Genomic DNA, 21730 nt, shown 5'->3' on the forward strand with positions numbered 1-21730 from the left:
TTCACATTTCTCTCCCACTCTCTCCTTTAATTCTCTTTCTATCCTCTCTTGCATGTTCATTTTTGTATCACACCCCCTCACTTGTCTTAATTCATCAAACTGGGGCCTGTCGCAGAAAGAGTTGCAATCAAACGCAACTCTAAAAATCATGCGCAACTTGATTTTCAACCAATCAACAGCGCGCATTTTGGACTTGTGATTGATTTTTTTACTTGCGAAAGTTGCGTTTAAACGCAACTCTTTCTGCAACGGACCCCAGGTGTATGTACTTTTATTTTAATATCCCTCTCTCTCTATTTTAATCTAATCTTTGAGACCCCTCTTCTTAAATTCCTATCCATATTCATTCTCCCATTCCTTTTCAACTGACTGCCAGTACCTTGTTTTTCATCTTCTTTCTGAAACTATTTCTTTGAAAAGAGAGAGAGAGAGAGAGAGAGATAGGGGAAACCGTAACCAGGATAAACGATTATTATGAAAGTTTTGCAAAGGCATTGAGGGGGGGGGTAATGCCATTAGCTTTAAAAAAAAGTGTCTGCAACTACAACAGGACAATGAAGTTTTCAGAAGTATGATAAAAAACAATAAATTCACAAACAAAGAAAGCAAAATAAACCTGATACTACAAAAAGAAGAATTTCATGCAGTTTACTGTTGAATAGAACATCTACATGAAATTCAGTTCTGTTTTCTACCCTTCAAAATAATATTTTTCTTCAACGTTAGACTAGCTCCTCATCAGATATGGCTGAGCCTTCAAGAAAGAGGCCCCCAGGTTCATGTTTTCATAATGATGTTTTAAAGACGCTAATATAATAAAACGCTCGTGTTTTCATCAAATTTATGAGATGATTTTCTACCCTTTACAAGCATTTGGACACCTGCATGCCCAATGTTGTTGCCTGTAATTTTTTTGGAACGTTCAAATATTATCATTCAATTATGGAACTCCCTTTAAGGCAGCACCAATTAGGGCAAGTTACATATAATGCTACAAAGTAACAATGATAGTGAGAATTCCGAGAGTAGAGTTCTGGAGGATACAATTTTGGAAACTTTCCTGTTAAGAGTTTAGGGGAATTTTAACATCACAGAGTTCCGAAGGATACAATTTTGGAAGCTTTCCTGAAAGAGTTTGGGAGTTTGTTTAATTCAGAGTGGAGCTATGAAGAATACACGTTTGGAAACTTTCTTGTAAGAGTTTAGGAGCATATTTACTTTAGAATGGAGTTCTAAAGAATACACTTTTGTAAAAATTTCTTGTAAGAGTTTACGAGAATGTTTACTTTGAAAATGGAGTTCTGGAGAATACAATAATTTAGAAGCTTTTCCAGGTGTTACCTCTCCGTGTATGTTGAAAATTAATTAGTATCATAGATGCTTTGAACTATTGTGCCTTTTTAAAAAGAAAAGAACAAAAAAAAAAATGGTTTAGTAAATTCACTTGGCCATTCAGAGTAGTGTTTAGGCTAAAGAAAGATATAAAGAATATAAATGTGACAGGGGAATAGGACAAGGAAGGTCATTGGAGAGAAATGGGGGCACAAGAAGAGGACTGGTTCTGAAGAAAGAATGTAAGTTAATTAAAAGAGAGAGAGAGACCAAATTGACTTAATTCAACTTAGAGTTAATGCTTAGGAAATAAACTAAAATGTCTTCATTTTACTGGATAGTTCTTCTGGTGCTAAATATTTGACAATGACCAGAGTATACGGAATGAACAAAAGCAAGAAGGAACAAAGTTGCACAGAGAAAAGAAGAAACAGGTTATTTCAGTAAAAAAAAAAATCAATAAAATTTTGTGTGAATCAGACCATAAAGCACATAAAAGCAAAAAGTTCATTCGGGATCACATGCGTGTGTACAAAACCTATTCATTCCCTTTCAATGTGAAAAGAGAAAAGCCCAGACCATACAAAAACAAGACTGAAAAGCCGCTTACACATTTACTTCCCAACAAAGCCAAGATTTCCAGTAAACTATGAGAGAGACATTCACCACTTGGTATACAAATATGAACTCCAAACGAGACCAGATTCACCATAAATGTATCAATTTTGGGAGCATTTTCGGCAGTATTTGTCCAATTCTGCGTCTGTTGACTTGACTTAAAGAGTGTTTGTTGGGAAGCGATAAAGCCATGTTTGCTCCCCTTTTCAGAATGTCGGAAAAGATGGTCTGGTAGTGACTGAGATAGGGTGACAAGTGGATTCACGCCTACTGATATAAAAAGTGCATTTGAACTACATGTATATGATTTGGTTCACCTGCAAAATAGGTTTTGAGACTAAGATTCATTTTATTTTTACTAAGATACATGCAAAAATACTCTTGATTAGATGATAAAACTTGTACATGTCCGTTTTATTATTCATGTTCATTCACGAATAAGACATGTCAAACTCGTAAAAATGGGCATCTCCAAGTCCCTTTATTGTTAGAGATGACTGGACATATTTTAGACATACTGTGTAAGCGTGTTTTAAATATTGTACCTGATGATAAAAGGAATACGCAAGTACAATCATTTTTCTGACAAAATAGAAATTTATGGAATTTGTATCCCATTTTTCAGACCAAGACGTTAGAACCTAGTCGTTTAACAGTGTTGTGATATGCACTTTCTTTGTGTTTCATTTTCTGAAAGCTTTTTGTCTTATGAAATTTCTTATCTTGTAGGCCTACCATGATATTTGCAGCTACTTTGTCTTAAATGGGTGTGGGTCCCATCATATTTCAATGCAGGATTTGTTTCCTGAAACCATCACAGGCCCCAAAAAGGGTAAAGTATTAACACCCGTTTCAATTGGATATCTAACATCTTATTAAACATGTGAAGCCTTGACTACTAGCTGTTGGATACATTCAAGACACAAGTTCATTATGCCTACCTTTGATTGTCGAAGTGGGGTCGGTGTGTGAAACATCTTGAAGGAATGCTGAGCTTTAGCAGATCTACAGAAAGAAAGGTAGAGATGGAGAAGAACAGGGAGAAATTAATTTGTTAAAAAAAACACTGTTAAAATGTACACTTTCTTACACCATTTTGTACATGTTGCACAAAACAGCAAGGGTATCTCGCTATCCTCAAATAAGAAGTGAAAAAAAGTTGAGGGAGAGAGTCAGACAGAGTAACACTGTGGGGCAATTCCATAAAATAATCAACCTTTTTGTACGTCCGACCCCCATTTTTCTCAAGTTATACTTCACTTCATAAACTGATCAAGTCATGATCACTTGAGAGCTTTACAGATTGTTCAAAGAACAAGAAATCAGAGACAGAAAATTTCATGAAGGTCCCACATATGGAATTGCCTTGTGGTATTCTGATACGTTTATAAAGGAGGGTTTGAAAAGATAGCAGTATTGGCATTTAAACATACATTTATGAAAAGGGCAAGTGAAAAAAAAAAAAAGAGAGAAAAGGAGTTTGGGAGAGTGAGGGAGAGAGATAAAGAAAGGGAACAGAGTGAGAGACAAAAGAAAGGATAAGGAAAAGATGAAAAATTAATAATTAGGGAGAGAAGAGAGAACAAGTGGAATGCCTCTGGCCGTCTCACCTGCATCACGCGATTCAATATAGCAGCAGTGCTGATTTTGAAAACTACTATAACTCGCACAAGATGTTCAGTGATACTTGGTTACTCTTATTTCCACGTTTTATGAACTAGACCAATACACTTATAGAGATATGATGGCAATTCAACAAATACCCCCAACGTGGCCAAAGTTCTTTGACCTTACATGACCTTTGACCTTGATCATGTGACCTGAAACTCGCACAGGATGTTCAGTGATACTTGATTACTATTATGTCCAAGTTTTATGAACTAGACCAACACACTTTCAAATTTATGGCTGTAATTCAACAAATACCCCAATTTGGCCAAAGTTCATTGACCCTAAATGACCTTTGACCTTGATCATGTGACCTGAAACTTGCACAGGATGTTCAGTAATACTTGATTACTATTATGTCCAAGTTTCATGAATCAGATCCATAAACTTTCAAAGTTATGATGGTAATTCAACAGATACCCCCAATTCGGCCAAAGTTCATTGACCCTAAATGACCTTTGACCTTGGTCATGTGATGTGAAACTCATGCAGGATGTTCAGTGATACTTGATTCACCTTATGTATAAGTTTCATGAACTAGGTCCATATATTTTCTAAGTTATGATGACATTTCAAAAACTTAACCTTAGGTTAAGATTTTGATGTTGATTCCCCCAACATGGTCTAAGTTCATTGACCCTAAATGACCTTTGACCTTGGTCATGTGACATGAAACTCAGGCAGGATGTTCAGTAATACTTGATTAACCTTATGGCCAAGTTTCATGAACTAGGTCCATATACTTTCTAAGTTATGCTGTCATTTCAAAAACTTAACCTCAGGTTAAGATTTGGTGTTGACGCCGCCGCCGCCGTCGGAAAAGCGGCGCCTATAGTCTCACTCTGCTATGCAGGTGAGACAAAAAGGAGAAATAGAAGAAATAGATAAGCAAAGAAAGGGAAAGAGAGTAGAATAAGGAAAGATGGAAGGATCAGGTAGTCTGCTGACCCTGATTAAAACTTTTATCAACAAGTGGGTCTTCACATAAGGCTAGCACAAATAAATATTGCTATTTCAATTCCTTGCTATTTCAATTCCTGAACAAGAGGGACCTTCTGTACACAAGTGTTTGGTAGGGACCTTAGGCTGCATATATTCAGACGAGTCTCCTATAATGAAGGGTTTGCACAGCAAACTACGATGATGATGGTGATGATGATGATGGTGATGATGGTATTGATGGTGAAGATGATGATGATGACGATAATAATAATAATAACAACAATATTAACAATATCAATAATAACAATAATGATAACAATTTATTTAACTAAAACAAAAATAATAATAAAGATGGAACATGTATATAAAGCGCAAAATACATACAGTAGGCAAAATTGCATGTCTCTAGGATTGGGGTGTGGGGGGGGGGGCATAGAGAGGAAATGAGAGGGGGAGTGGGGGCTAGAAAACAGAGTCTCTATTTCTGCACACAGCCTGAGGTCCTAACAGGGCCCTCAATGCTGACACCTGATTAATCAGTATGTTGCCTCACAAAGAATCGGGAAGAAAAGAGGTAGATTTTAAGATAACATCAGGCAGAGAAAAGAACAACATGCGTTCTAATCCATCCAAAGAACGGAACTACTTTGTAACATGGAGAACTTTGAAAATATCACGGAAGAAGGAAAAAAATCAGTTGGCAATGCATGTATGTGTACATGAACATGAAGATAGACCAACTGTGTACTGAGCTCTGTGTAAAAACATAATTTTGAGGAATCCAAAAACAAACATATCTACATCATAAAGAAACGCAAGGAAAAAGAAGGGGAAGGGGAGATATCCTAGCATGTACAAGTAGGTTAAGGGCAAAGGCAACAGATTGGATCATTGACCAAGGTTTTTCTTTTTTTAGCACAAAGTATGTTTCTGCAAAAGTTAATACATTGCAGAGTTTGCCTGACATAGCAAGAAGAATCTAAGTTCCAGCATTTGTAGTAAGAACAGTAATGACAAACCTATAATACATGTAATTCATGATCTTGAGCTGGAAGTGTTCAAAGTAGAGCTGCTATTAAACCTTTGCAAGTATAAAATTTCTGTATATCCAAAAAAAGTATTTCCCATCATAATTTGTATTACCTCTAATTTTTTTTACCATCCTTTTGCAGTGGGAATACCGAATTTTGCTACAAGCTACAAGGTACTTTATATCTATTATTATACATAAACAGGTACTACACTGTATATCATTAGATCTACAAATTATAATTTACTCAATCATTTTATAAAATAACTTTCATGTGTTCAAGGTGTGCATTTCTTCATACTTTTTGGATTCCCCTTTGTATTTTGTCATACATGTATTTCTGTAACAAATACAAATTGCCATCTTTCTCCCTCTCTCCCCTTCCCTCCCTAAGCACCCCCTCTATAGTCTGTACCCCCTTCTTTCTCTCTCTCAACCCACTTGCCAATATTCAATATATCTCTACCAAAGCCCCGACTAGCCCAAGGGGCAATCCGACCCTTTGCGTCAACCAGCGGTGCCCCGAACAATAACAAATTCTTTCAAAAGCGCCTTATATTGAGGGAAATCAACGACCCCGCTAAGTGCTGGATTAATACACACAATAAGGCAACACTCTCTTTGCTAGTTCTGAGAGCGAGGTTCTTTTGAAGCTCAAAGCCCTCAGCTCTGTTAACTTTTAATATGAGAATTTAATTTGATGCATTATCTACCTGGGCCCAGTCTTACAGAGAGTTACGATTGATCCAATCAATCTCAACTGTACGGAAAGCCATCCATACCATCATTTTTCTGCAGGAAATTTGCACATTCTCCATACTTAACAAAGATAATCACACTGACTTTTCAAGAGAATGATGAATATATGTATATACATCATATCTAGAAAATATTTTGAACAGATTGGCATCTTGGATGTTGATGTTGCTGGCCGTCCATAGTTGTGGTTGATTGGATCAATCGCAACTCTTTGTATGACGGGACCTATAGTCCACTGGGAGGGGAGAAGGGGGAAATTGTAAAAATGGAAGGGTTAGAGAGTAAGAAGGGGAAGGGGGAGAGAGAGAAGTTAGGAAAGGGGGGGGGGGAAGGAAACATGACCTACTGTTCTTTAATAATAGTTACATTCATGATTTCATGTAGTGCTTAATATTTTATTTTCAAGCAATTTACATTCTTATTATTATTAATTGGATCCTGGCATGCCCGCACACAATGTATGCACTTTCTCCACTCCCTGGGGAGCATTCCAACAAGAGTTCCCAGACTCAATTGCTAGGCATACTACATGTAGGCTTTCGCATCCTACTGGATACCCATTTAACACCTGGGAGGAGAGTGGCAAAGTGTAGATTAACACCTTGCCTATGGACGCTAGGCCGCTGTGGGATTCGAACACACGACGCTTCCAGTCGTTAAGACACAGGGGCGGCACAAGGATGGGGTAGGGGCAGGGGAGCTGTTTCCCTATTTAAATATGTACATCAAAATAAATTATTTGATCTTAAGGTATCATCTGCATTTAAACGACATCCTTGATTCAGTTCGATAATTAATTTTCTACCGTGACTCAAATTTTCAAGCTTGTTTGTTTTGCACATTAGAATTTTCTTACAAAAGATGTGACTCTGGATACAAGATGAACAAGGCTTTATTTTTCAACTTATCTATTCTAATAGCAATATTAGGCTCAAATGGATTGTGTTAAAAAAAAAGAGATTGCAGATTTGAGTTTGATACTTTACAAAAGAAATATCAATTTTGAGAACGAACTCTAATAAAATATTGACTATTTTTATCACAAAAATAATAGAAAATTTGGTCATTATTCTTACCATTTGGCGAAAGAAAAGTTATTCGCCAGGAAAGATTTTCCGGTAAAATCAAAGTATTGTTTGAAAATGAGCAGTATAATACAGCTCTAGGTTTCAATTAAGAAACACAGAGCTTAATGTTGACTTCATACAAAGTCTAATACATTTCACTGTGATACCAGTGGATTTTTTCACCGTTTCGTTGAAGATTTCAGGGTTTTGTTTAAAAAGTACACTTTGCTGGGCCTTGACTGGTAATAATGTACACAGAAGGATGAATAACATTTAATTTTCAAAATTGAAGCCTTGGTTATACAATGCGAGTTACTGCACAATATCATTTTTGTTCATGAAAAACAAAATGCAACTGTAATTATTTTTTTTCAGAGATAGGGAGAGGTTCTTTAAAGTTTATTATAGATCAAGATCAGTAACGACCTGTCCCTTTAAACCTTTATTCCCTTAAAAACCCTGAAATCTCATTCCCCATCAGCTTATCATGAGGACAAAATGGAAGCTGTGTTGACATCTTAAAAAAGATGTCAAACCGAAAGGACTTGCACATGAATCATTCCCAAACCCCATCGCGCCCTCCAATACAGTTAGTCAAATAGAATGACAATAATAACCATAGGGGTAAAGGGCTCCCTCTTTGTGCCGATGTTCCCTCAGGGGCAAAAGAACAAATACAATGTAGATTTTAATCCCTGCCATTGTGCTGGGGGAAGGGAAATCATTCTTGTTTATTCTAGAAATAAGAAAAGAATGACTGGTAAATGAGGTGCAGTTATGCTTGTACATGAAAGGGGCATATATATCAAAGCAGGATAGATTAGGTTGAGATATACATCTGTTATCAAATGTTTGAGTATTTGAGGAGGGTTATTGGGGGAAAAGGCAGACTAAAACAACATGCAAGATTTTCTCAGTCACATAATTTGTAGCATATGGGAATAAAATAAACCCAAGCTAAAACTTTTACTGATAAAGTGAAGACTGCATATCTAAAAAAAATGTGGGCCACAGAGGGACTTGAAAAAAAGAGAGGAAGAAACAGAGAGATACATGTAAGGAGGAAGAGAAGAAGGGGGATTGGAAAACAGGAAGAAAGTTAGATTGATAAAAGAAATAAAGACAGAAAAAACAGAGGGTGGGTGGCCGCCAAGATATAGGACGCCTTTCACTTAGGGTACAAGATTTTTCAAGAAAGTTCCCTCACCTTCATAAAACAAGGCAAGAACATAACATTCACAAAAGACTACAAACACAAATAACAAATACTGAAAAAGTCCTTTACAACTTAATAGAAGAGATGACAGAAAATAAATTTTCATGAAATATCTAAATAAACCCAAGAAAAGTATCATCACCATGAGGAAATCATATTTCAGTACATCCAATTCCTATCCAAGAGAACTTCTTACCTACAAACCAGCCGCCTGGCTGATGGCATATTCATTGGGTTCTCCCAGGCCAGTAGGTGGCGCTCTTCACTCTTAGGTGTTTTGGCACTGTACATCCCTGGTGTGAAATGCTTGGGTCTGAGATGCATCGGGTGTGAAGGGGTCTTGAACAATGAGTTGTTGTTTTCATTCAGAGTGGAGTATCTTTCGGACAGAGGGGATTTATCAATGCAAAATAAATACAGATTACATGCAACTAGTCAAGCAAATTACAATTTTACTCTTTGCATTGTCACTTTTAAAACAGTCATACTATGAATAAATAACGTAAAAGACAATCTATATATCATGTACCTAACAGTCTTTTCATTGGAGTAACAATGTCGATATTCAATATCATTATCATATCATGGGTTCCTAAACTTCCTATAGATAGATTTTTTTTTATTAAAAAAAATTAATTTTTCTCACTTTCCAATGCACGTTCAAATTTATGACATTAAAAAAAATTGAAATGAAAGTAACAAATCCCTACCTTATTTCTCTCCAAGCTTGTGAGCTGGTATCACCAAGAACAGAGAGGACACCATCCGGAGTGGATTCCAGGCTGTCTATCGAGGGCGCCGCTTTTATTTGGCCATCTAATTGGAAGGCTTTGCTTGGACTATTCTCTTTGTTGCCAACCGAGCTTCGAATGGGACTTTCCAGGTGGAAGAAGTCGAAGTCCGGCGTTGCACTTCTTGGTGGGCTAAGATGGCTGGCCTTTGAGGATTGCTGGGAGGCCTTTGAGGATTTCTGGGATGCCTTTGGTGGTGATTGGGTTTTGGGCGGAAGAGATGGATTCACCATGTACTGCTTGCAGTAGGGGGACAGCCAGCCACTGCGCGGTGGCTGTCTTTGAGATCTAGAGGACACCACCCTTGGGGATGTCCTCTGTCGTTGATTTGGCGACTTCCCAAGACCACGTCTAGCTTTGGTAGGGGTTCTCCTGCGTTCAGGCGATGCCTTGGCCAAATCCTCAAGCGGATGGGAAAGCGTTGATCTTTGAGGCTCTTCGCTACCGAACACCTTTGCGTGGAGACGACCAAACATCTTGCTTCGTCCAGCTGACCTTGGTGTGAGTGGAACTTGTCTGTGTCCTTTGAAGACTACCTCGTTCTCTTCAATGGTAACTTTCTTAGGTGTACGTCTTCGACCCAACGGTTGGGCATCTGCACAGGAACCTTCCTTTCCTGTATGACTGCACCCTAGTGTAGTAAATCCTGATCTGGTATTTCTTCTAGATGCTCCACTTGCTTCACCCATTGGACCAAGCTCCATGCCAAACCTTGGAGACACCAGATCCTCTGAAGCTAAAGTATTCAATTCCCTACATTCTTTGAGCCCTTTTCCTGGAGTTGACCTTAACTCTGCCAGCTCTCTGACCCTGGAACTTGTCCGATGCCTTGCGAGTCGTGCTGCCCCTGGTCCTTTCTGGGTCAGACGTTGGCTCTGTCTCGTGTCGCGGCGATTTTGATCTTGGGACGTTGTAACTGAAGTCCCTTGACCCTGAAGCTCGTTATCTCTCTGGTTGCGAGGGGTGAAGATATTGATGACTCGCTGGAAGAAGCTGTTGGTTGGCGCTGTGAAATGACCAAAATTAAACTTTTGATGATTTTTTTGCTTTTCGTTTACAAATTTGTTCTATGTACTTATTATTAGTAGTGACACTGGAAATATAAAATTGGGCTTTTCTTGATTGATTTATCTTTGTGAACTATTTAGAAGTAAAAGCTGCTTCTAAAGGATTGGTCACAGTAACAAGCATACACTCAGTCAAGGAATATGAGAATACATGCATCTCTCATTTTTCTTGCAGGTTTACAACCGAATCAAAATCATTTGAAGGAAATTTGGATAATAATAATAAACATTAATTTGTACAGCGCAGCTTTTATATGGATATATTCAGCTGCGCTTGTTAAGAGTTCTCTTTACTTATGTCTACACAGCAAATTTTCTTAACTAAAGAGATATGCTTTTAATCTTGATTTGGAGAGAATCAAGGATGGAGAGCTAATATCAATACTTTATGGCCATTTCAAGGATGAAAAAGGTCTATGTGAAATGCCAATTTTCAACAACTTTTGGGAGGGCTTTTATTTTCTTTAAATCTCACAGTCAAACGGTCATTTTCTTCACAGTATACAAACAATGGTTACACTGACACATCTTGACTTAGATGAACTCTTATGCAAATGATATCTTGAGAAGGAAAACTGTATTTTTATAGCTTACCTGGTTTAGGTTTTTCTTCTAATTTCATTCGCTTGCTATCCTGTGACACATCTCCACACAATTTTTCTGTCTGATGTCTTCTTTTCAATCCTGCAAAAAATAAAATAAATAATCAATGTTGCGTTCTTTCCGTTCTAATCCTAGTTGGCAAAAGCTGGAAATAATAATCATACTTTTAATTAATTAACTTGCTCATTTATGTTTTGCCCTCTTTTTATTTATTCATTTTATTCATCAGTGTATTGGCAATAATGGCAAATCTACACATTGAAGAAAATGAATCAATATGCCCAGAACACTTCCCTGTTGAGGAGAAAATGAAGGGCAATGAAATTCAATACAAATAAAAACAAAATCTATATGATACATTAATAATCCAAAATATCACATATGGACACTGATTGTGGGAGAAAAAGTGGCAAAAACAGCAGTGTTAATAAATAGAAACACCAGCTGTAACCATGAGATGACCGCAATAGGCACGGCATAATTTTCTTGTAATGTGATTTATGATGAAAGCAAAAAGGGAGTAGCCATGATACATGTAGGTCAAATGCATTTTTGCTATTTCCTAACATCCACCTCTTCAGTTTAGATGTATTTATTTTGCGATTTTGTTATTTCACAATCATGTGGTCTAGTGGTTAGAGAATTTGATTCAAAATTGTGAGGTTGTGAGTTTGAATCCCTGCTCTACCATTGTCTCCACTTTGATAAAAAGACCCGAGAGTAATTTCTGTCATCCCCAAGGTCAGCCACTATGTCTGATAAACTTAGACGTAACATTTTTCCTATGAAATTGGTTATATACCAGCTTTGCATCATACCAGGAAAAAGCTGTATTGCTGAGTTCTACTTCCTAAGGAAGCTACATGTATTTAATAGAAACAATGCTAGATTAAATCTTTTTATTCCTCAATAATATACTGTCTTTTATTTTGAAAGAGAATTGAATTTAAATAGTTACCTGAGTGTACTGGGTCTTCCTCTTCAGCTACTATGGCCTGGAGTGTCTCGATCTCCCATTTCTCCACATTCGTCTTCCACACAGCTGGTATGAGGATTTCATGATACACCCTGTAGTAATATTATAGTAATGGTCTGACATTTTCATATTCACGTTCCACACAGTCTGTACGAGGATTTCATGATACACCCTGTAGTAATATAATAGCAGACCTGCCAACCTCTGGGAATGATAAAGTGTATTCTGTGATTTTAAAAAGTGTATTTTTCCCTCAAAAAATGTATTTCATAATGAAATGCGTGGCGCACTCGCTCATCGCAGCGCTCAAGCTGCATGCAAGCTAAAATGCGCACAGCTCTTGCAGATGAAAAAAAAAAACATTAAAACATGTGTATACATTGTATCTTCATCCCTGGTTTTAACAAAATGATTGAAAAAAAATAAGTTACCTGAAATTACATTGATCTAATAACCATATTTGTGTACGTTTTATGAAATAGAGAGATATAGAGATTATTTTTCTCAATAAATTACGATTTAGTACAAAGAAAAAAAAAAAAAAACGTATTTTTCAAAGAAAAAACGTACTGCCATATATTGGTTGCAAAAACGTACTAAATACGGCTAAAATGTACTGGTTGGCAGGTCTGCTGTAGTAAAAGTAATAAGAACCTCCGATTTCCCACATTTATCTCCCTCACAGTGGTTATGAGGATTTCATGATACACCCTGTAGTAATATAATGATATTTAATAATCTTCCATTATTTCCACTATCACCTTCAGACCTTCTACACAGTTGGTATAGGGTAGTAATTTAATAACCAATTGGCTAACATTTTCATCTTTGTCTTCCACACAGTTGGTATGAGGATTATAGGACACTCCCTGTAGTAATATAACTAGTAATTATGTTAAACCTGCTTTAGCTCTTTATACACCATAACAAACATTTTACAATAGACAATGTCAACAAGTTTCAAACTGATTCTTTTATCATTGAGAAGGCATACAAGGCATACGAGTCTGGTATCTTTTGTGAAAGAAAGCATTCTTCACAAAAACTCTTGGGCCAGATCTACTCACTCTATTCTTTCTCTCTTTTGGTAAGGAATTTTCAAACAGACTATCTTGATTGTGGAATCATTATGGCCCGTATTCTGAAGTCAGGTTTAACTTAGACCATGGTCTGACTCTGTGCTAAAATTATGGGAAGCCAAAAGTGTCAAAATTTTTATTAAGTTGTATGTTTCTTATTTTTACTGTGCTCTTTCCTGATTCATCGATGGTGAAGACAAACATCTATTTATACTTCCTAGACAATTATGAACGATCTGAGAGCCGAATGAGCTTAAATATGATATCTCTACTGTTAGTGATTTATGTAACAATTGGCTGTCCATACTTAAACCACAACTTTAAACCTAAGTTTAAGTTAAACCCGACTTCAGAATACGGGCCTTTATGTACAAAAGCCTTTCATGTAAATGTTACCTTTTCCTTTATGTCTTCAGTAGTTACAGTATTATAGTGTACATGTACCATCACCTTTACAGATTAAAACCAAGGAGAAAATCAATCAATACATCCCTGTGAAACAATGGGGGCAAGGTAACCATGATGTCAATTAAAAAGAAAAAAAATCAATATACCCCCTGGGAGAACATCTCTCACCAGGATGTCCTGTTTATTGTTGCTAGTGAGGAGTCTGGTACCTTCTGTAAAAGAAAGCATTCTTCACAAAATCTCTTAGGCTAGATCTATTCACTCTATTCTTTCTCTCTTTTTTTGGTATGGAATTTTCAAACAGACTATCTTGATTGTGGAATCATGATGGGTTTATTCAATAGACTTATCAATCACTTGTTTAATATATGTGCCCACATGTACTTATCAGTGTAGGCCATTTTCAGTGTGCTCCGGTTTCAATCTGGATTCCACTGTGAATCAACTTTTAGTTATGTGAGAAACTGTAAGACCTGTGATTATATGGTTGTGATTTATAATGATTTGAAATTCTTTTAATATAGTCATCGCTCATCAAGTTTATGTGAGTTTAACTTTAAGCTGGCCTGAAACTCAACATTAAAAAAAAATTATAATATAGGGTATTTATATAGATATCCACCTCGTTAGGTGCTCAATGCGCTCCTATATTACCCCAGCTAAGCCAGTCTACCGATTCCGATGCTCACAGCTGTTTGAGGAATTACTTCCTGCTGGTAGCCATTCACCTCACCTGGGTTGAGTACAGCACAATGTGGGTAAATTTCTTGCTGAAAAAAAATTACGCCATGGCTGGGGTATGAACCCATAAACCTCTTTTTCAAAATTCAGAGACTAATCCCCTGGGCCACAATGCTCCACAATAAGTAAGAATACTGCCTAACAAATACTGTAAAAAAACAAAAACAAAAAAACAACACTGTTAAAAGCTTACATTTCAGGTCTGGGATGTAGTAGTGGAGGTAATATCTTTGTGAGGTCTGTGTTTGAGAGAATTATATCTTGATGGATGTCAATCATAGAGAGACCAACTCGGAATATGGTGGTTACTCCTAGAGACAGAGAAAGAGAGAGAGAGAGAGACAAGGAGAAAACTAGAAAGGAGAATGAGCTGCCGACCTTGTGCAACCAAAAGAAGTAATCATAATAGTAAATTGTAAATAGTAAAACAAATTAAAGCAAGGAAATATATAGAAATCCTGCTCGGTACAAGTACTAATTATATCCGTAGCTCTATATGGTTGATTAAAGGTTTGAAATATAGCAATTAGTAACATCTGAAGTTTTGATACACAGATCTATTTAACGAAATACAAATCTTAAAGTGGTTGATACTCATAGTCTTTGGTGACACTTAATTTCTTTAATTCACATTTTTTTATTTTAGCGGTCCACCAGTCACCAGTAAAAAATAACCTCTAATAGTTAAAAGCAATACATCGAAAATCATTATGTATATTTACCATCGAGTAAGATGAGATCCCATATCGCTAGTACGGTATCCCAGCACGGTAGTGACGTATACAGGCACATGAACCATGGTGTGACGTACATCAGAGGCTGAACACCAAGCGAATCCTAAAGACATATCATAAACAAAAGTCATATCAATTTTAGTAAAAATCACAAATTATCTAAATGTAATTAAGCACACTTTGAATTTAAACTTGAATGTAAGAGTTTATCAACCCAAAATAAAAAAGACAAGATACATATATGTGTACAATATAACAGAGCTGACATTTTTTGCATTTGTTTGGTTAAAATACACTGGGAAATAGCGAGTTCTGCTTACGAATTTAGAGCATTAAATATTCAACTCATGACTTCAATATTGCTTCCATTTTACATTGTTGGATTTTGCTTTCTGTTCATTCTTGATTTGTGCAAGAAAAAAAAATATTTGGTGGTACTAAACACCTTTAATGGTTTCTGGTGAAAGTATTACAGAGATTAACATATCCTGTATCCCAATCTCATTAGCAACTTTGATTTGGCAACTAAATTGATATAATAACTTCCTGGATCATTCAATTACATGAAAGTATAATCATATGTAAAAGTCACTTTTGAACTGGTAGCGAAATGCACATTTGACCCCACACCCCACCTATCTTTGATAGCACTTGATTCAACAGCAATTGTAATGCTACTTACCAGCTGCAAGCTGTCACCAAAAAAATTGCATTACCTTTAAAGAAAACTAAAATTTAGTCTTAATATTGATAGAGTTACCGTGGGATGTGTATTCAATCAAAATGCAGAGTAACACAAAATTTTCTGATGGTATTACTTACAAAATGTTTGGCTACTTTTGGGAAGCGCTGTCGAAGAAGCTTGTGGAATAAAGAAGCGTGGCTCTGGATTCTAAATATATTGCAAAAGAAAATATGAGAGTAAGAAAACAGATGGGTAAAAATATGGAGAATCATTGTCATTGAATGCGGGCTAGACAGAAACCAATGGTTTACAATTTTTTTTTTGATGTATGTGCTGTTTAAAAGCGGAATATTACTAATATCACACAAAGTTATAAATGCTGAAGGGGAGATTAAAATTTAGGAAATGCAATGTTTACATTTCTTACAAATATGTTGCCAATAATACATCAATCATGTCTTACAAAACATGATTTATTATGAAACTGTGGTATGTTTTTTGCAATAAAATAGTTGCAAGCACTGATAAAATAACCATTGGCATCTCTGAACTCTTTTTAAATGCTTGAACTGATGTTACAATTACAGATGTTTTCTTTCTGCACAATGAGTAATTGCAATATGAGCTGGAAGTAATTCTCTTATTAAAATAATGTTGGTGTGTTTTTAAAACCTTCAACCTCAAAATTTTTACTTTAGAGATGAAAGGTTTACAATAAAATGGCAATAAGAAACCTATAATCTGCTGCTCTCCCAGCACACAAAAACCCCAAGGTACATCTTTTCTAAAACCACTCACCTTTTAAGATTCTTGTCAAAGTAACCAGCAAGAAACTTTGGTTTCTCGAAGAGCGCCACCATCGCCCAGAAGACATCTTCTTCGTCGTCCATCACCATTAGGAGCATGCCTACCAGATAAGACATTCCTAACAAACAAAATAAAATTTATGTGAAAATTCGTTTCTTTCACTTTCAGTTTGTACACAGGCTGTCCACCAGATTCAATAATTTATTTCAAATCCTTTCAAAAATCAAATGAAATATTAAGAAATAATTCCTGAAAAAAAAACTATGCTTAAGTTATCGCAGAAAGGTATGTAAGTTACATAATTTGCTCACTTGACCAAATCTGTCCATGCAAGAATGAACACAACTTCTAAAATTGATCAAAGGCTACCATTTTCTCTTGAAATTGATATACACACAGATTCATTCCAAGAACCAAGACTTGAAACTGCAAAAATGCATACTACGGGGGTTGAATATTTCTGCATGCCTACACATTTTAGCTAAAGTTCTAGTTCTTTAAACAACACAGTTATTAAAACTCATCCAGATTGTCCAACCGAGCAATCATCCCTACTAACCATGACAACCAATAGGAAAAAAATTACTAAGAAATTTACAGAGCATGAACATTCAAAGGTCAAACTGGCAATTTTACTTTCCTATTTAATAGGCCTGAATCATGTTGGAACTTTTTTGTTCCGGAATCCTCCAGTGTTGCGCCGGTCGGAATCCGGTATCCCGATAAATGAATTCACATACAGGGAAGTACAAAGAAGTCACAGATTATGCAATATTGATTTCATTTTTTAACAAACATTCATAAAAAAAAACTGGAAAAAAAATAATATGAGAAGACGGGTAAAAAACTTGCAGATGTTTATGTAGCCTTCTTGTTCTCTTTGTTAGTAGCTATATGTTAGTTACAAGACGCATATAGGGGTCTGCCGCCCTCTTTATGTGTCTCGTAGCTTAGCTACTAACAAAGAGAAAAAGATGGCCACGTAAACATCGGCAAGTTTTTTCCCCGTCTTGTCATCATATTTTTCTCGATGGTCACCTGAAATGCAACAAAGAAACCTGGGTTATGATTGGTAAGACTGAATAAAATGTACTCGATAATTATGTTAAGATATTCAGAAGACAATTTTAAACTAGGCCTATTTGTTATGTAGGCCTATTACATTGTTTTATCGGAATACTGGAACGAAAAAAAAACACCAAAGCCCGCACACATCGGATGGATTCCCGTATTCCGTCTGTTCCAGCCCAGGCCTACTATTTAATAATTGACAGGTACAGTATGTTACATAGAAAACATAGCTACACATACCTTGGCAATATCCCACTGTTGGATTATAAAGAGCGTATACACTGAGAAGCCTGAAGAGAGATGCACGGCCTTCCTTTGCTTCAGGTTTTGATCCCATGAGGAGACGGTGTGTAGGGAAGGTTCGCTCTGTAGGGAGAGAGAGAGAGGAAATCTTTTCATGTAGTTGAATATATTGAAGAGCAGTGAGTAGTGTAGAGGTGTTGTGGTTCAGTGAATAAATACACAAACAAATGCAGAATTTGCATTTTAGAAAACAGAAAACTGGTATCTTTAGGCTAAACAAATACTTGAAGAGCAGAGCTGCCAACCTGATTAAGAATATTTCAGTCATTTTAATAGCTGAAAATCAGACTTCTGGTGAGGAAATCAGTATTTTCAAAGAAAAACCACAGGACAATGTATGATTTTTTTTTTTGAAATCATTATTTTGCATGAAACCATCAGTATTCTTCGCTGACTGAACTTACCCAGATCAACAACAATCTGTCTGAGGATCTGCAGCGGGATAAGATGCTTCATCTCGGCTGGCTGATGCCGATCTGTCTCCTCTCTTCTACCGGGATCATTCTCCTCCTCCTCCTCGTCAAGAGGGGTGCGGTGATGGGGGCGGAAGCAGTACTCGCTGATACCCAAGTCAACCATCTGGGAGCGTAAGGCCCGTATGCACTCCTGTAGGGTGTCAAAGGTTATGCAGTGATAATAATACTAGTTACTAATTAATGGTGTTGTTTTTATAGAGCCTATACATTATCCAGATGCTCATGGCATTAGCCAAGCAATGTATTTACATGAAAAAATTCTACAAATGAACCTTAACTTACACAATGCAATAGGTAAAAGCATTTGTGAGTTTGTAACTTTGTATCAATCACCGGAATTCCTAGCTACATCCTGATTGGGGCCTGTGTTAGTATTAGATTGACAAATTTATCTATGAGCAAGTTTGAAGTACAGGTCAAATGTCCTCTTCTTTGTTTCAATTTTCATGTGTAATTTGCAATGAAGGAATGATATTCCTGACAGTCTGAAGAACAAAAATATTCAGAGGACTTGTCGATTCCATCATGCCATGTGATCACATCCTGAAATGTACATGTAACATACATCTGCCTAGCTACATGTACTTTGTGTGTAAAAAGAGTTGTAAATGTTTGTTATTAATAAAATACTTGTAGGTGTGCTTTGAGTTTGAATAACTTAAGATTAGTGTTAACCTTGGGGTTAGGTTTTATGTATGGCATAATAATTTCCTGATTTCTTACAGGAACATTTAGTGTAATTTGTCATTAAAGTGTCAAGGAATCTTAATTAGGATAGTTTGATGCTTCAACACTTAGGCCAGTATTCTGAAGTCTGGCTTAGACCATGGTCTAAATCTGTGCTAAAATTATGGGAAGCCAAACGTGTCAAAATTTTTATTAAGTTTGTATGTTTCTTTTATTTACTGTGCTCTTTCCTGATTCATAAAATGGTGAGGACAATCATCTATTTATACTTCCTAGACAATTATGAATGATTTGAGGGCGAAAATAAGCTGAAATATTATACTGTTAGTGATTTATGCAACAATTTGCTATCAATACTTGAACCACAACTTTAAACTTGAGTTTAAGTTAAACCAGAGATCAGAATACGGGCCTTAGGGTCTTGAATACAGAAACCTTAACACTTGAAGATAGAAATGCATTCGGTTAAAGTTGTTGGGAATCTAACTTAATTGCAGTACTCAAGAACATGATGAAACCAAAAATAAAGCAGTCATGTAAAAATTAAATGTATGAAACAGCCCAAGGGACAGCATCTCACAAGACAAAAAGTCAGTGATATTTAATGACAACTATTATAAGCTACTGAAATCCTTGCATCTGATTGGCTCAGAATGAATTAGTCAGTGAAAGTCACTGACAAGATGAATTGTGAAACACTCTGTAGGGTGTAGTGTTAAATCATTACCGAGTAACTGAACGACGACGTCTTCTGCTGTTGCTCGCATCCTAGCAGCTTACTCCAAAGGACTGGTCTCAGAGTTCTGGGCAAGCCTTTCCGTAGCAGGTATCGAAGCTTGTTGGGGGAGTTGGTGTAAGAGTTTGGCCATTCTGTGATATATCTCTCCCATGTTAGCACGTGCTCAGCAGAGAGATTCTGCAAACTAAAATGAACAAGATTCATGAAAAATAAAACAAGGATTTCCATGTGTACATGTATGTTTCTGGTTCTTGTTTTAAGGTGACAATGAATTTAAGTGAGACTCATACATATTCTTCCTTCATAGGTCTAGAATATATAAGCTCTATAGTCTTGCTAGGTCTACTCTAACTAAGTCTAAGATAGGTTACTGTGCAGTGCCTTTAAAATTCAACTTTCTTATGTCTTTTAATAGAATAGGGCCACAGAGATCTGTTAAACTTGAGCAAAATTTGCAATGAAAAAAATTATTTGTCTTGACTTTCCGTTAATGTCCACAATCATTATATTGGTTATTATGGCATAGAAACGTAAAACATAGGCCTATAAATAATTATTATTTGTTAAATAATAATTTTTAGGGCCTAAATTGTTCTTCAAAACGTCATTTTGTAACATCGCTTTTCGAAGCTACGTCATAACAAAGCAGTTCAAGACTATTGTATTTGTGGTGTTTACGAATAGATCGAGGGATCTACACAAGATTGGTTTGGTAAGAAACCTCTCATTTTTTATATTTATCATGATTTATACTAACAATTTAATCCCTTCATACGCATTAGGCGTATGAAGGTTATAGATCTAAAATCAAGAGAAACATACGGATTACAGCCTACAGGTCTCGCTTATGCTCTGTGTCTGTGAAGAAAAAGTCGGATACTACTAAAGTACTAGCCTAGATGTAAAAATATTTCCTAGGGTCTAGGGAAATCCATCTTTGTTTTGCCTTTTGGACCTTCTCTTATGAGACTATGGAGAGAGTCTCAAGACGTCAATGATGAAGAATGATGTATCATTATTTTAAAAGTCATCATCATTGCGTCCTCAAGACTAAGTTAAGTGTTATGCCATGCCCATGGCTTTATTTTTCTGTGCGCGGCGGCATATACATGACGTAATGAACCCTTGCATCTGCACCACGCCGACACTTCCCCGTAAACTCGGGAGTCCTTACCTGCTAGTGTAGTGGTGACTGCGCTCAATGTCCGCTTGATCTTCTGCAAACACAGCAAAGCCATATTCATCGAAACTTACAACTCCGTCAGGAGTTTTACTCCTGATGATGAGCTTGTCTGACTCCATTTGCAATTTATGACAACCAAACCCCTGCTTTGTTACATCAAAATTCGAAGAATATCATTCCGGACTTTTAAAAACAACCGCGGCCGTTGCAGCATAATGGTATCCTGCAGTAGGAAATAAAAATTGAAATAATGCGGTCTGGGGGCCCGTTGCAGAAACACCTTTCTGCAACAGGCCCCATGACTCGCAGTTTCTTCTTTTAAATGTTCGTAAGCCAGTCATGCATGCCTCGTTACAGCTATCTGTAATCATTTCGACCTGGGAATTGTAGTGCTCAGTAAATCTAAGCATGAGTTTCCAAATGTTTTGTTTCTACTCGTTCATTCATTTTGTATAATCTAATTATTTTTCTTCGTGCTTGATTTTGAGAATGGATTCCGGGTTACCCCTTCTCTATCCATATCTAGGGGCGGCTCTTCAAGGGCGCAGGGGCAACTAACTTCTCTATGATTGTTTTTCAAGGAATTAAGAAAGAAAAACAGGGAAGATAAGTGAGCATAAACATATATATATATATATATATATATATATATATATATATATATATATATATATATATATATATATATATATAATAGTACCAATTCTATGTTACCCCTGCAATTCAGAAAAATGGGTCGTCTTGCCCA

At 36.5% G+C, this 21730-nt stretch overlaps 1 protein-coding gene across 1 annotated transcript; it reads right to left on the reverse strand.

Annotated features, from left to right (window-relative positions):
• Positions 1 to 400: 400 nt before the first annotated feature.
• LOC129268106 (uncharacterized) lies at positions 401 to 21207 on the reverse strand. The gene is made up of 13 exons (XM_064104952.1): positions 20974 to 21207; positions 19788 to 19983; positions 18302 to 18503; positions 17835 to 17960; positions 16515 to 16641; positions 15854 to 15923; positions 15020 to 15134; positions 14491 to 14608; positions 12052 to 12161; positions 11085 to 11174; positions 9343 to 10429; positions 8829 to 9011; positions 401 to 2955 (listed from the first exon to the last, which is right to left on the reverse strand). The coding sequence occupies exons 1-13, from the start codon at positions 21099 to 21101 to the stop codon at positions 2826 to 2828; spliced, it is 2682 nt and encodes an 893-aa protein (XP_063961022.1). The 5' UTR covers positions 21102 to 21207; the 3' UTR covers positions 401 to 2825.
• Positions 21208 to 21730: the final 523 nt, after the last annotated feature.

The sequence above is a fragment of the Lytechinus pictus genome, chromosome 9 (genome assembly GCF_037042905.1).
Source record: "Lytechinus pictus isolate F3 Inbred chromosome 9, Lp3.0, whole genome shotgun sequence".
In the NCBI taxonomy this organism is placed as follows: domain Eukaryota; kingdom Metazoa; phylum Echinodermata; class Echinoidea; order Temnopleuroida; family Toxopneustidae; genus Lytechinus; species Lytechinus pictus.